The sequence below is a fragment of the Anguilla rostrata genome, chromosome 14, assembly GCF_018555375.3.
Source record: "Anguilla rostrata isolate EN2019 chromosome 14, ASM1855537v3, whole genome shotgun sequence".
Classification (NCBI taxonomy): domain Eukaryota; kingdom Metazoa; phylum Chordata; class Actinopteri; order Anguilliformes; family Anguillidae; genus Anguilla; species Anguilla rostrata.
In genome coordinates this window covers 10,770,156-10,784,426 of record NC_057946.1, presented here as the reverse complement: position 1 = coordinate 10,784,426, position 14,271 = coordinate 10,770,156, and the positions used below count along the sequence as shown (strand labels likewise).

At 43.5% G+C, this 14,271-nt stretch overlaps 1 protein-coding gene across 9 annotated transcripts in view; it reads left to right on the top strand.

The window, feature by feature from the left end:
• The window catches only part of mast4 (microtubule associated serine/threonine kinase family member 4), a 148,767-nt gene that overhangs the window by 60,409 nt on the left and 74,087 nt on the right, over positions 1 to 14,271 (top strand). For all 9 annotated transcript variants that reach the window (XM_064308658.1, XM_064308657.1, XM_064308649.1 and 6 more), the window contains one exon: positions 12,159 to 12,190. In XM_064308658.1, the coding sequence (XP_064164728.1) occupies positions 12,159 to 12,190 (32 nt within the window). The remainder of the gene's footprint in view (positions 1 to 12,158; positions 12,191 to 14,271) is intronic.

Genomic DNA, 14,271 nt, shown 5'->3' with positions numbered 1-14,271 from the left:
GTGTGTGCATGCGTGGCTGCGTGCATGTGCATGTGTGTGCGCGTGTGCATGTGCATGTGTGTACGTGCCCACCCACTGAAATGAACTCTGATTCAGGTTGGGTATCAAGCCATCTCCTTATTGAACGGGACGTTATCAGATCGTGTTTATTTGTATTCGTTCGCTACGCGGCGCGCGCCGACGGTCTCTCTGGCGCGCGGCACTGATAACCCGCCATTGTGAGTGCCGCTCTCAGCAAATACCGCCGCCGCTTCTTATCTTTATTCTGTTCTGCCGGGCCGGGCGGAGGAGGCTGAGCATGTAAATGGGAGCTGACTGATGGCAGACGATGTGGACGTTATCACACGTGTGCTGCCGCTGCTCTTCGGAGCTTTGGCGCTGATGTCATGCTGCCCTATTTTGGCTTCATGATTTAAGCCCGGCTAGGAAGTTCACGTCAGATTTGTCCCCAAAAGGTACGGCACAAAAATGATGTTGGATAAAGGTTAACGGTTAATGGGATTTCTGAAGGTTGCAGCAGTTTACATACCTCAAAGATGCTTTGTTTGCAGAACAGTTGCAGTAAATCGCACTGGTGAGTGTACAGTGAGTTCATGTAGTTTTAAATCAAGTTCATTTTAGTTGAATTGTGTCCCCGGCAGTAAAAGAGCAGTAAAATGAAACTCTTTTGATGCGTATCTTTAAGTGCTGCTCTTTGTGTTTGGGTTGTGCGTCTGCGAATCAGACCTGGGTCAAGTACGGATTTGTTTTGGATTCAAATACTTTTCTGTGCTCTGTTGATTTTGCCTGGTGTAATTGAGCCTGCCAACATGACCAGAAGGTGGGGTTGGCACTTTTTGAGAGTATTTAATTGGTTCCAATGCACCAGACAAGATCAGTGAAGCGTAGAAAAGTATTTGAATCCAAAACGCATACGTGTTTGACCCAGGTCTGCTGTGAGTTAGAGTGAAATGCATGTGTTTGGGATTTTTGAGCAGACGTGCTCTAATCCTGCGGGTGCAGCGTGGTTTTGGCCGCCCCGGCCCCCCAGGCCACTGAGCGCGGCTGCGCTCTGGTGAAGCAGGAGCACTCGCTCGCCTCTGCTCAAAAATCCGCCAGATTAGGGTGGCGCGTGTCGTCATCTGTCCCTTTCATGAGTCAGACCAGCGGGCAAAATGCACGGGAGGGGAGCGGATGAGGAATCTCCGCTCTCGTGCTGTATCGATATTTGAGGACCGTCATGTCACCTAGGCTGATTGTGTTTACTGTGAGCAAAGGGTGATAATGCTTAACTGATCCTCTCAGTAATGGGGTTTTCTTTTCCTTTGCTTATTGCATCTCATTTGTCATTTTTATTATTCGTCATTGAATTAAAAAAAAAAAAAAAAAACGAAACCTTTGGGCTTAACAGTATGAATGTGAATGGGTGTATCAGGATTTGCATTGTGTAAATGGTTTTTGGCTGACAAGTGAACACATAAAAGATCTCTCTATAGTTTTGAGATTTCTTATTTCTTGTTCACTTACCTGTGCTGGTTTCTGATTCATGCTGCTGCCCTATTTTTGCTCTGAGTAGGATAAATGACCTGCTGGCAAATGGAATCACTACGTTTACCTCCATTGTTTGAAATGTGGAGCACAGAAGGTGGGAGGAATCAAATCTTCTCCCAGAATTCCATTGTTGTGATGAAAAAATCTGGTTTCATTGCTCAGGGATTCAGTGAGTGACCATTTGATAAATATGTGACAGTCCACGCCTTGTATGTGAAGTCTTGGAATGTAGGCAAACGGATCAGAGAAGTATCCTCACAGTAACGGGTTGCTTTGCCATAGAGATTGCATTCTTCTCCGTCGATGAGACAAAAATCAATAAGGGAGAGATTGTGGCCAACGTGTTGGAAAGGCGGCATAGTATTTTTATTGCGAGTATGAACAATGTTTGGTGTTGTTTAGTATGCATCGCAGAAGCCTGTTTGTTAAATCTCTGTCTAGCCTCCCTGCCCCTTCCCCATCCCAGAAAACTCCATTTCAATTTCATGGCTGATGTAGGTTTGACTGCTTGCTTGTATTCATTGTGTTTCTGGTGGTAAGAATGCATTAAGTTCACCCTCTTTTGTAGCTGAAAATGGTGCCTCTGCAGAATACATTGCATTGATTCAGAGCCAGGGCACGTCCAGCAGAAAGTCTCATTTGACTGCTCCCTGCTCTGTGTATTCAATGCTGGATGACGGGGGCCCGATGTGGTGTCACTGTGCTGCTCCAGACCACAAACAGGAAAGAGCCTGTTATACACAGAGATGTTATTGTAGCCCAGGGTACGGGAGGGTTGGGTCTGTCAGGTCCGCATTGCATCACTATCTAGCGACCCCTGATCGGGTGCCTGTGGACTGCAGGCTGAAGATGCGTATGAAAGGTCCTCCTCCGACTCCCCTCTGCGAGCTCAGCTGTAGACACCATATGTTTCGGAGGAGAACTGTGGATGTCTGCACTCACCCGAATCGGCAGCGGGGTTTAGCACGTGAACGTGGCTACGGTTGCAGATGAGTTGACATTCTAAATAAGGGTGGGAATTGGATATATACGGCCACATGTTGGGTGCTAAAATTTTAACAGATATTTTAAAATAAAAAAGCAATAGAGTAATTGTAAGTGGGTCTGTGAATCCTTTTGTACTGTAAGTCCGGGAGGAGTGTGACTCCACTCTCCTGTACCTTCTTACATACGAAGTTGCCTATAAGAACTTTTGTTTCTGTTGTTTAAAGGACAAAAAGGTACATTTTTAGCACCTCTGGGTAAAACTCTCATTTGCATCACAGAACACAGGTAAGCAGTTTTGAGTGAAACTTTACCTCTACAGTGAATAAAAACAAAAATAAGAAGTGAAATGGGAGAATCTTACTCCTTACACCGCACGTTCTTCCCCATTTGGTTACTTGCTGTATGTAAAAGATCTGTAACAGTTTCTCTTTGTATAGTGTACTTGCGTTCTATACTGGGGTGTTTTTTGCTTGACAGTGTAGGTGGTGCTTTCTCAATTTTTTTCCTCAAGAATTGTTCATGAAATAAATAGTAAATATATGTAATGCAATATACCAGGTGAAACATGTATTATTATTGTTGATATTTAGGTACCAAGCAACTGAGGTGTGTAGTGGTAGTTTATTCATGATGCCCTTTATTGACTTTGAAAACATTTAAAAGTTTGAAAATGCATAAATACAATATGTGGATTTTTGTGAGTGTGGCTTGAAGCAGGCTGATTGTAGCATGGTAGCTTGGGAGTTAGGCAATCGTGGGTGTTGAAGAACATGTGTCTTCGATATATGCTGCTTATTTGTTGCATCAATATGGAATGATGACCCACCAGCCTTTTGCCAACATTTTCATGAATTTGGTGTGTAACTCCTGAAGCGAGTTGCTCAGATTGTATGAAGGCCAGGGTGTTCAAGGCCAGCAAACCTCTTATTTTCCCCACCTTTTCATGACAGGCAAGTTCCGACCAAGTCAGAGAAGCCCAATGATGGCGTGTTAATTATTTCCCCAGACTGCACCTTTACACGCTCATTGAGGAACATAAAGCATCCTTTACGGCAGATGGAATTGAGATTTCTCCACGGGACAACTGATAACGAACTCATTGTGTGGGTTCCATTGCATGCGCGAATGGGGAAAATGTTATTCTGACTTTTACACTAATGTGCGTAGCAATGCGACAACTTTGAACTGAGATGGCTGCTCTAAAGCCATTTGTTTCAGCCATTTAGCAAACCCTGCACGCTGCCACGTCTCAGTTTCATTCAGAAAGAAGCCAGCTAGCTGTGGGCTGGGAGGGCTGGGAGTGTTGACCGAGTGGTTGAAATCCCCACAGCGCATGCAAGAAGTCGATGGTTCCCTGGCACGATTTCTAACAGAAAATATAACACCTCCCCATAGCCTTTTGAAATCCAGCATGATTTTTGGTTTGGCACGTAAAGTTTCACCCCGCAGTACATACGGGCTGTACGCTATAGCTTTTTCTGAAGGCTGAAGTCTCACTTTTGTGTAGCAGAACACCCCCTGTTCACACGGTAATTGAGTGCTGGAAGCCTGCCGGGTGTTGAGTCCAAGATGTTGTCAATCACCTTGCAAGCCAGACTATCGACGACTTCTCCTCTGTGAAAATAGGGTGACCTATTTTTTTTGGGCATGACTGGTCAGATAATCACAAAGTGGAAGAGATTAAGATTTATGCCTGTGATCATTGCTTCTCTTTTTATGTTATTATGTAATATATTTCAAAGCCAATTTGGTCTTTTTATCAGCTCGTTGAATAGAAGTTCTGAGGACCCAGTTGTCTGGTGACACTGCAGCAAGGTGGCCAATGATTGTAGGAACAGAGTAGTCATATGATGTCTTCAGCCTTGGACCTTTTTATGTTGTGGGAACAGCGAACAGCATTTTTCTTTGGGTACACAAGATTATATGTTTGTGTTTTATATATGAATGTGTTTTTCCCCTTTGGTTAATCATTCTGAGCCATGAAGGGAATGGAAGGAGGTTGACGTGTTGGACCCTCCCACCAACATTTTTATTGGTGCACGTGTTGGACCCGCCCACCGACGTTTTTATTGTTGCCCGTATTGGACCCGCCCACCGACGTATTTATTGGGGCACGTGTTGGACCCGCCCACCGATGTTTTTATTGTTGCCTGTATTGGACCCGCCCACCGACGTATTTATTGGTGCACGTATTGGACCCGCCCACCAACGTATTTATTGGTGCACTTGTTGGAACCGCCCACCCACAGACATAATTAATGCCCTGCTTTTCTACAAACCTTTGTCCAGGTATTAAAACCAAAAAATTAAATTCTGTAAACCAAACGCATTAAATTAATGACAAAAAGAAGCACTGACTCATGATCAATCACTTTAATCGCCTCTCCCAGGTGGGTCTTTCTTGAAGTTTTGATTAAAATGAAAACTTTTCTCTAAAACGTGATTGATGAAAAAGAATGAAAAAAGAATGAAAGTAATGAAAAACAAAATAATGCTGCTTCACGATCGATCACTCGGATTTGTATCTGCTGATTGGATCTTTTTCTGAAGTCTTAATTAAAGTCAGAAATTTACCTCACTGATTTAAATTCAAAGTTGGGTCGAAAGTTAATGTCATTAATCTCAGCAATAGAGCGTGGGTCACGCCGGGGCAAATGGGCTGTCTACATTAAACACTGTGTTTCAAAATATTTCAAAGGGGGAGTCATACCAGTGCCCTACAAAATGTTTGATGGTTAATCTTTTACAAGGTCCAGTAATCATAATTTCATTCCTTTAAAAATCACACTCAGGGATTAGCAGAAAAGGAACCCTTTAAAATGCTAAGCTTCTCTCCATTCCCCCTTGGTCTATAACATGTTTTATTCTGTAAAAATTTAAACTTATTTCCGTGTATTCCTCATTGTAGAAATGAGAATGTATGGAAAATTGTGAAATCGATGGTATTTACTTCTTTGATCACTTTTGTCTTTTAATTAACCTGTTGCAAAGCAACTTTTATCTGAAGTGTAATTCATTTGTAACATAAGCACACACTTTGACAGGTTGCTTGATGGTCTATCAAGCGTTAGGTAATACCAGATACTACATTAAAAATATTTTATTTATGAGTAGGTGGGAGTAAGTAAATAAATAAATAAATAAATAAATAAATAGGTGTTCGTACTTCATCCGTCCTGGTAATTGTTGAAATGACTGTTGGGTGGCGGGCGGGGGGGGGTTGGGGGGTGGGGGGGGGGGGTGTGACTCACAACGCAGCGAGGAGCTGGAGCGATTCTACTGAGAAACACATCTGGAGCACCGAGGGAATAGAGTCTCTCTACTTTGATGTTCGCTGCGTTGCCTGAGCAGTTTTTATTTAAAGACACGTTTTGTATTCACCAAGAAGCACCCTTTCAGATTCATGTCATTATTGGCTGACGTGCTCGACTGTGAGCAGGTGAATTCACTCCTCGGTTCGTTTTGTTCAGCACGTTGTCATTTGATTTTGGGAATCTCAGAACTCTCATCTGGCAGAGCCCGTTTGAGGGAAATTCTCTCCAGTGTCTTAGTGTAAAATTTTTGTAATTGTAAATATTTGTAATTGACCGTTTTTATATTTGTAATACACTGTTTGTTTTTTAATAATTGAGATCAGTACCTTGAACATTACCCATATGTATTTCCCTATGCAATCTGTAATACTGAATCACATCACGTTATAGTGCATCCTTTATTTAAAAGAATATAATGTGGATTTGCTAAATTAGAACTTTCCAGTATTCACTTGATATGTTTATTCTACTTAATGCATCATTAATTCTTGTTTGTGGGTGGTAGTAGAACACTTTATAAACACTACTTATTTTGGACAATTTGAAAGAGAACAGAATATGCATGGATTATTATTATTGAAAGGGTGGCACTAAGCAGAAGTACTGTATTACACTAAGTTCAGCATTTTTGTTGTTCTCGTGCAGTCTTCAAAATTGTGAAGGGCAGATTATGTACATACTGACCAGATATTCAGCACAACATCACTTAACACTGAAAGCTCTTTCTCTGTCATTGTTTAAACTCAAAGTGACAGGACATCATACGCTAGCAAGCACGGCAATGCGAACAGCTGCAAGAGATCCCATTACCAGTCGGCACGGCGGGTGCCAGGGATGCCATAGTTGAGCATCTGCCCAGTGTGTAGAATATCTGTGGGTGATTTGTCTGGGGGACATGAAAGGGAATTATTAATAAGACCTTGCGTGAAGGCCGTTTCAGACATCGCCGCGGCTTTGATGTTCTGTCTTACACTCGAGGAGTTCCTGGTAGCGGTAATCCAGTGACATCGACGGCACTGGAAGGCTGCAGCGTTAAGGCACAGAGTGGCCGGCGACGGCGGAAAGAGGAAGCGATTCACTACGCAGACAGTCGACTCCCATTTGGAGGGCTTCCAGTAGTGAGCGGCGCAGACCTGAATCTGAAAGCAGTCCTCCAGCACCACCCCCCCCCCCCCCTAAATCTCTGCATTTTTCCTGGCAGATCAGTAGAAAAGGAAGAGTGAGGGGGAAAAACACTTCTAAAAAGTTTTATTATTTAGATAGTACTGTAACTTCAGTGTACATTTTGAGAGGATTTCTTCAAAGCCCCAGACAGGTTTTTTTTGAAGACTTCTGTCAATACCTGCAAGCATCTCACACGAGAGGGTGCTCCTAATCTCTTTGTAATTATCTCTGCAATGAATCCTGCTGAGGTTTGACAATTCCACGCTATAGCTAGCGGTCTTTTTGTGTGAATGAGTAAATACAAAAGGTTCTTTTTTTCTTTCTTTTTTGCAAAGGTAAATCTGGAGATAAATTGGATCTATTAGACTCATGTAGCTGATGCCTTATAATGGAAGGTGTAATATCGCACAGGGAAAGATTGTAAATCCCTCCCATTCTTCTGTAGATTTAAAAAGAAATACTAAAGAACATCCACTTTGCTCTAAAATTACTTGGCTGCAAGGCAATGCCTGTTAATGTATTGGATTTCACTGTAATATTCTTTATTCATAATGACTGAATGAATAAAAATGAATGCATACATGGCTCGCCTATGTTATGTTAATTCCTTTTTTGTACATTGAAAATTTTTTTTCGAGACTTTTTTTCAGGAATATGTATCAGGTGACAAATTGACAATGTGTAATCAGTATGCAGACGGTCCCTTACCCAGGTGCACTGGGCGTCCTCTTCCTGTCTTTGTTGGAGCCGGGAGAAATACACAATGATCTCGCGTTCTCTTCAGGATTTTCGTCCCTTCCCCCACCACTCCAACCGCTCCAAATGTCTGTATGTGCGCTGGTGAAATGGCCCCCTCCTATGTTCTCCCAAAGCAGAGATTGCAGGTACCTTGTGCTTAGTTCACACCTGTGGGCTTTCCCCCCCAGCGTGCTGATCTCTCTATGGGTGTGCTGTCTCTTCTATTTTTGATCTAGCACAATCTAGTCTAATAGGCACACTGGGGAAATTTATGGGTACGGACCACGACTGAAACCTGATAATGATGATAATAAAATAGACTGCGGAAAGACCACTGTGCACGTTGCGCTGTTGAACCTGAAGACGTTTGCGTGTTTTTCAGTCTTGTTAAAGCAAAGATTTACGGCATTTACTGTCACTGTGTTCCTGTCACCTTTTCCTGTCGTTGAATGTCAGTAAAAGGTCAGTACTGAAGGAAAACACCAGACCGGCTTAAGACATTTCGCATTCGCAATACAAATGGCTGATTGAGTGAAGAAAGAGCTGTTTTTGTGTTTAAATCGGAAATCAGAAATCCTGCAGGCTATAATTCGAGAATTCCCACACCCTCTCGGAACCTGTTACCCCGGGACGCTCTTGCGCGCGAGGCCTGGGTACCGCGGGCCGGTCGGCTCCGCCGGCGCGCGTTTCGGCAGGTCCCGGAGCGCGCGCCTCATCCTCCTGCATCGTTACTCATCGGGCAGGAGCCAGATGAAGCGCCGCGTGACCCCTCGTCCATCTGCTGGACCCCCCACCGCTGCCTCCCCTCCTCCTCCCCCCCCAACCTCTGCAGGTCATGCAGCGTGACCCCCACCGCTGCCTCCCCCCCCACCCCCCCACAGGTCATTCGGCGTGACCCTCAGCCCCACGGGGGGGGGGAGAGTGAGGCCGGAGGGCGGCGGTGATGGACGCGCGACTCCGGTGACTCATTAAAGGCGTCCGCGTTTTACGGCTTAATTAAAACACAGGGAGTGTAAAGCGAGTCGCTCCTCTCACGCTGGGCAATTTGTCTTCCCCCTAATGTGGATGTTATACGTGCTGTCAGCCTGTCCTTATATCGGGGGCACGCGTGATGGTGTAACGTGCTCTCCCTCCTTATGTTCACATTTAATTATTCTGAAAGTACTCCGCCGTAGAATATTGCAGATGTTATTCCGCTCCGGTCTTATGTAAATGTTGTATTTGTGCTTCAGTGGTATTACTTTCAGGAGTTCGCATTTTCAGTTTGGGAGGCCCAGAGGGAGTGTGTTGTCATGGCCACGCTGTTTTTGTGATGATGATCTCGGATCAGTTGCCGAAGCACAGTTCCTCTGTAGGATGATGTTTTATTCTCACTTTCACAGATATTGTGCCGCTCTCTCAGAAAGCTCCCCCCCGTCAAATCGCGAAATAAAGCACCGCGACATCAGGTTGGGTGCTCTTTGATGTCACTTGATACCATTTCTAATGGAGCTGCGCGCTAGCAAAAAAAAAAATATAACCTAGAAGTCAAACTGTGGCATGCTGCTAGAAAGTGATGTATCTTGAATCTCCTTTTTCCCCCAATAGGTTTATTTGACAGCAGTGTCGTATTACTTTTTTGTTAGTTAGTTAGTTACAGTAGTTGACCTAATCAAGCATTGTGTACAAGAAGATAGCTTATTAATGCCCAAGATCTGTGAAATTACTTTGTGCTATATGATTCTAGATTACATAGATTTATCACGAGTGTTTCAATTATAGGAAACCGTTTCAGAGCCCATTTGGTTATCATCAGCAATTATTTCTAAATTCATGTATGACCAAACTTGAGTAAGTTCATGAACTACCTAATACGGGATTCACTAATGTGTTTGCTGCAGGATTTGACAGCTTGGTTTTGTATCTAGGGAGACTGGCTCTGGCAGGATTTACATTAGTATAAATCAACCTACCCGAGTAATTAGCCATGTGAACTGTGGTTCCAGTTTCTAATGACATGGTGCCCCTGTTCCAATTAAAACCAGCAGGGGGGTTCAAACATTAAGCTTTTACAGATGACTGTGGGGAGGGGTCCAAATCTAGTTTCTGTTGATGTCTGTATATTTTAGTGCGCTGAATGATTTTTGCCTGAAACATGTACAGATGTGTACTTAATTGAAAATGGGTATAAATCTCTATTTCATTATTTTGCTTTTGATTAAAAGTTGCCACAATGACTCTTTATATCCTCTAGTATGACGTACTTCATTTCATTTATATTATAATTTATGTATAAAAACAAGCTATACGCGTTGATTTTTCGCCTCATTCATTTAATGATGTAAGTGTAGTCCTAATCGCTTTGTGTTTGACTTCATTTAGAAGTGCAGTGTAAATGTACTATACCTATGACCCACACATTCCCGGTTTTAAAAGTGTAATTGTCTCCCTCTAGTGGTAATGCAAAAATAATGCATGCCTAAAAAAGTAGTGCTACTGTAATATTTTATCTCAGCAAAATTGCTGAGTTACTCACGCATAGAAAGCACTGTATATAAGTCATTAATTATAGCTTGCAAAATGTAGGCATGCTGTTAAAATATTAATATCGTATTAAGGAAACGTTACCACAAAATATCTTGCACAAATTAAACAAGCTTTGTTCCAAAGCAATGCTACCCAGTGTTTCCTAAATTATTTCATGTTGCTTGGCCCTGTGTTTTTCCATCTTACTATATGAAGACAATATGGAAAACAGAAAGGAAAGAAAATGCAAAATAACCCAAGCTTGGGGCTTTACTGTGTGGACATGTGAAGTTGTAGCTGAATTCTGTGCGTTTACAAAATGTCAGAAGGTACAGAAGTGAATTTTCTGAGAGTCTGTGCTCATTGTGGTTATTTCTGTAGGAAACCTACAGAACCTACCTCTATAGATATACCTACTATCCCAATTTTTCATTCATTTGCAGTTGCAGTTTTAGACAAAGAAAGCCATATTTTCTACTAAATTATAATGTCAAATTGTATAAGCATTGAATTGTCATTTAGCTGCGTACTGTTTTTGGTACTGTGTACTGTAAAACAGTGAATTACAGAGAGCAATGCATCTGGACCTACTAGTGATACAACTCTTGTAAGGGATCAAATTATGACTTGATTTCCTGGGTTATAACTTCAAAACGATGCATTAGAAGGAATTAGTTTTTTTGTAGCTCACTCATTCAGTGGCTGAAGTACGATCGGCCCATGTGCTGTAATGTCCTATAGGCTTGCTGCTTGTGCTTGACAATACAGCAGTTTATATTTTGCATTTGGTCCTAGCTTTATTATACCTCAAGGAGCACTCACATGGGCCTTCCAATTATGTAGGAAATTGGCTCTATGAAAATATCCAAATAGTATAAGAATCATCTCTTTATTGCCCAGTAAACATTACGAGTCTGATTGATTGCTTTGAGCCATACTCAGTGTGGGGCTGGGCAGTAAAGGCCCGTGTCGATATAAGTCTGCCGCCAATCAATAACCATAACCTACTGCCATAGAAGCCCAGTCATAACACGGTATCCATTTTGTTTCAGGGTGCAGTGTAGTGCCTAGTCAATGTTTATGTAGTGCACTTTTGGGCTGATGGAATTTTTCATGAGGTGGAAAATACACTTTTTGCCCTCTCAGCTTTTTGAAAGTCCTCTTTGTTATGCCTGCCAGAAAATGGCAGTCTTTTCTTGAAACACTGTGTGTGAAACCATGGTGTGTGTCATAGTGACACTTAACAGGCACATTGTGCGCTTGCCTCCTTGACATTGCGGATCCTTTTTAGCCTGTGGTGCGCTAAATTGGGCAAAGTGAGTAACTTAGTCTTGCAGAATTGTTAGCCGGGCCACTCAGCGTCTGTACTGGAGGGGACGGGAATCTGGGTCGATCTTCATGAGTGACTGCAGGCAGCGCTTCTGGGAGGCGAGGTTGAGGGTTAACTGTGCTGGGGACCGGGGGACAGGCTGGGGGGAGGGGAGGGGTGCAGTCTGAGGTTAACACGGTGCGGTGTCGTTCTTTGATTCTGGTTGCGGGCTGGTCTGACTGGGCAGTATTGACTAGGGACAGATTTGGGCTTATGTCAAGGGCGTCTACCTGACCACAGTGGTTCCTTTATAACCCAGAAGTAACACAACACTGTGCCTTCAAATAATCAATGTCACACCTATGTCTAATTTTGGGTTTGCTTTGTATTCTGTGGTATTTTGTTTACACATGGGAGAGTGAGTCTTCGTGAACCCATGGGTAGGCTGGTATGAACCATTCCAAAGACCTTATCTCTACATACATCACTGTTACTGGTGCAGTGTGTCCATCATTTCTGAAACTATATGAACACCTGATCTGATCTGGAGCCTCCATATTTGCTTGTTTTTATTCTTTTGACTTAAGCTTATCCTTTTTTTCTTTTTACAGAAGGAACTGAGCCTACCCAGAAGAGGAAGCTTGTAAGTAAAAGCTGTTTTATACACATTTACTCTGTATTTCGGATAATGTACTTGTCAGCAGGGAACTGAAATCTATTTTAATAGATTTTTTTTTTTTTTTGCCATTGGGTTTATGTATGAGCTGCCAAAATCTCTCCTGCCAGTAATTACAGATTAGTGCAAACCCCCTATTACCTTAAAATTTCCTGGTCCATAACGTTTAGCGGATGAGTTATTTTTAATTGGAGAACTGGGACTGTTCTAAGTCTCAACAGTTGCTTTTGTGTGCAAGTTCCCTGCTATTTGAAGGTAGAACAGCTAATGGATTAGCTGTAAAAGAGAAATGTGTGGCCTGCATGCATGTAAACTGTGAAACCTGGAGAAGCGCTTGGCTGTTCGGATGTGACTGCATGGTATGCTTTTTTATGACCAAGTCGTTTGATTTGTGCTGTTAGTTTTATTAGCTTGGCTCCAGCGGTGCACTCAATGAAAGGAGCTCTTACTTCGCTATGACTGCTGTTAACAATAATAAAGTGGATTCATGAAAGAAATCCCTTTAACCTCTCTATGTCCAGATAGGGAAACATATCTCTGTTTAAGTGGCTTAAGCTCTGCAGCCTCACAGTGGAGGTCCTTATATGGGTTATTAGTGCAATATGTGGTGATTAAAGCGTCTCTCTTGTTCTGCTGCTTGTTGTGAGTTAATATTACATCTGTGGGCCTAGAATTTCCTCTCGAGGTGCAGTCTGATTTTGCTGGGTGAAATGCCAACCGTGCGGTCCGCCAGAGACACTGGTCTCCCCCAAGGCCTGTCTACAGATGGAACGGCAGGCCTTCTGGTCCATATGCGACTCTGGTGCACCCGGGTACCCATCAAGTCACCTGTTCCTCGCATTGCGTCCACCACCCCTGGTCCAGACGGGGCTTTTTAATGTTGGTGTCCTCTGGGCGAGAGGAACCTGTCCTTTTCTCTCCGGGTCACGCCAGGTCGTGAAACACAGTGTGTATAACGGGACGTCATGTTTTCTGACTGAGTGTTGACCGCCCTCCAGTGATTGGTCGCTGGGGTTCCGGTGACAGCAGGGGGAACCGCACTGATCTCAGTACAGTGGAGTTTCAGCAAAGAGAGAGTGGTGGACACTAGGTCTCGGCACCTGCTGTGAATGATCCAGCAGCCCTTAGTCAGGGCTTCTGAAGAAGCTGGGCCGAAGTAGTACTGATTGGGCGCCCTTGAAACATGCTTGCCATTGTAGCTTCCATAAGTGGTGAGCGAAGTGATATGTGGGAAGGCGTAGGTTACCTAGGGTCGCTGTAATAGGCCTCACTGAACTATGAAGCAAGAGGGATGTTGTTCTTATGGCTGGCTAATACACCGATCAGCCACAACATTCAAACCACCTGCTTAGTATTGTGTAGGTCCCCCTCGTGCTGCCAAAACAGCTCTGACCTGTCGACAGTTTTTAAAATCATGTGGAAAAAATTCACCCTCTAACAATATCTTAGCTTTTTATAACCCTGTAGCAACTAGTAATGTAATAAACTACACAATATTAGGCAGGTGGTTTTAATGTTGTGACTGATCGGTGTATATGTGTGTGGAGTGATTTTAACAGCGATGCCTAGTAATTGGTATCTTTCCTTGGATAGAGGGAATAATGTTTTGAGATATCAGCAGGGTCTGGCCTTCCAGCATCGCAGTTTATTTTCCTAGTTCCAAACTTTCACCCTGTGCTTTTGCTTTGTTTACCACGTACTGTGTCTATGAAAGCTGCGGTGTTCTGACATTTAATATTGTTCTTATTAAGAGAAGCAAATCAAAAAAGCTTTTCTTTCATTTATTTAGTCAGGGATGGCTCCCTGCCTCCCCTGGCCTCCTGCCGGTGCTGCTGAGGGAGGTAATAAAATCTTTTAATGACCGCTCGTGGCTCGACGCGGCGGGGACGCCGCACGGGCGCGAATGCGGCCCGCGTTTACGCCCTCGCCGCCACAAACCGTCCGCTACCTTCGCCTAGCCTCTGCAACGCGACAGCTGCCCGGGGCGTCCCTGTCACTGCTAGCGCACAGTTAGCCCCATGAAACGGTGGATTTAGCAACGGGAGGTT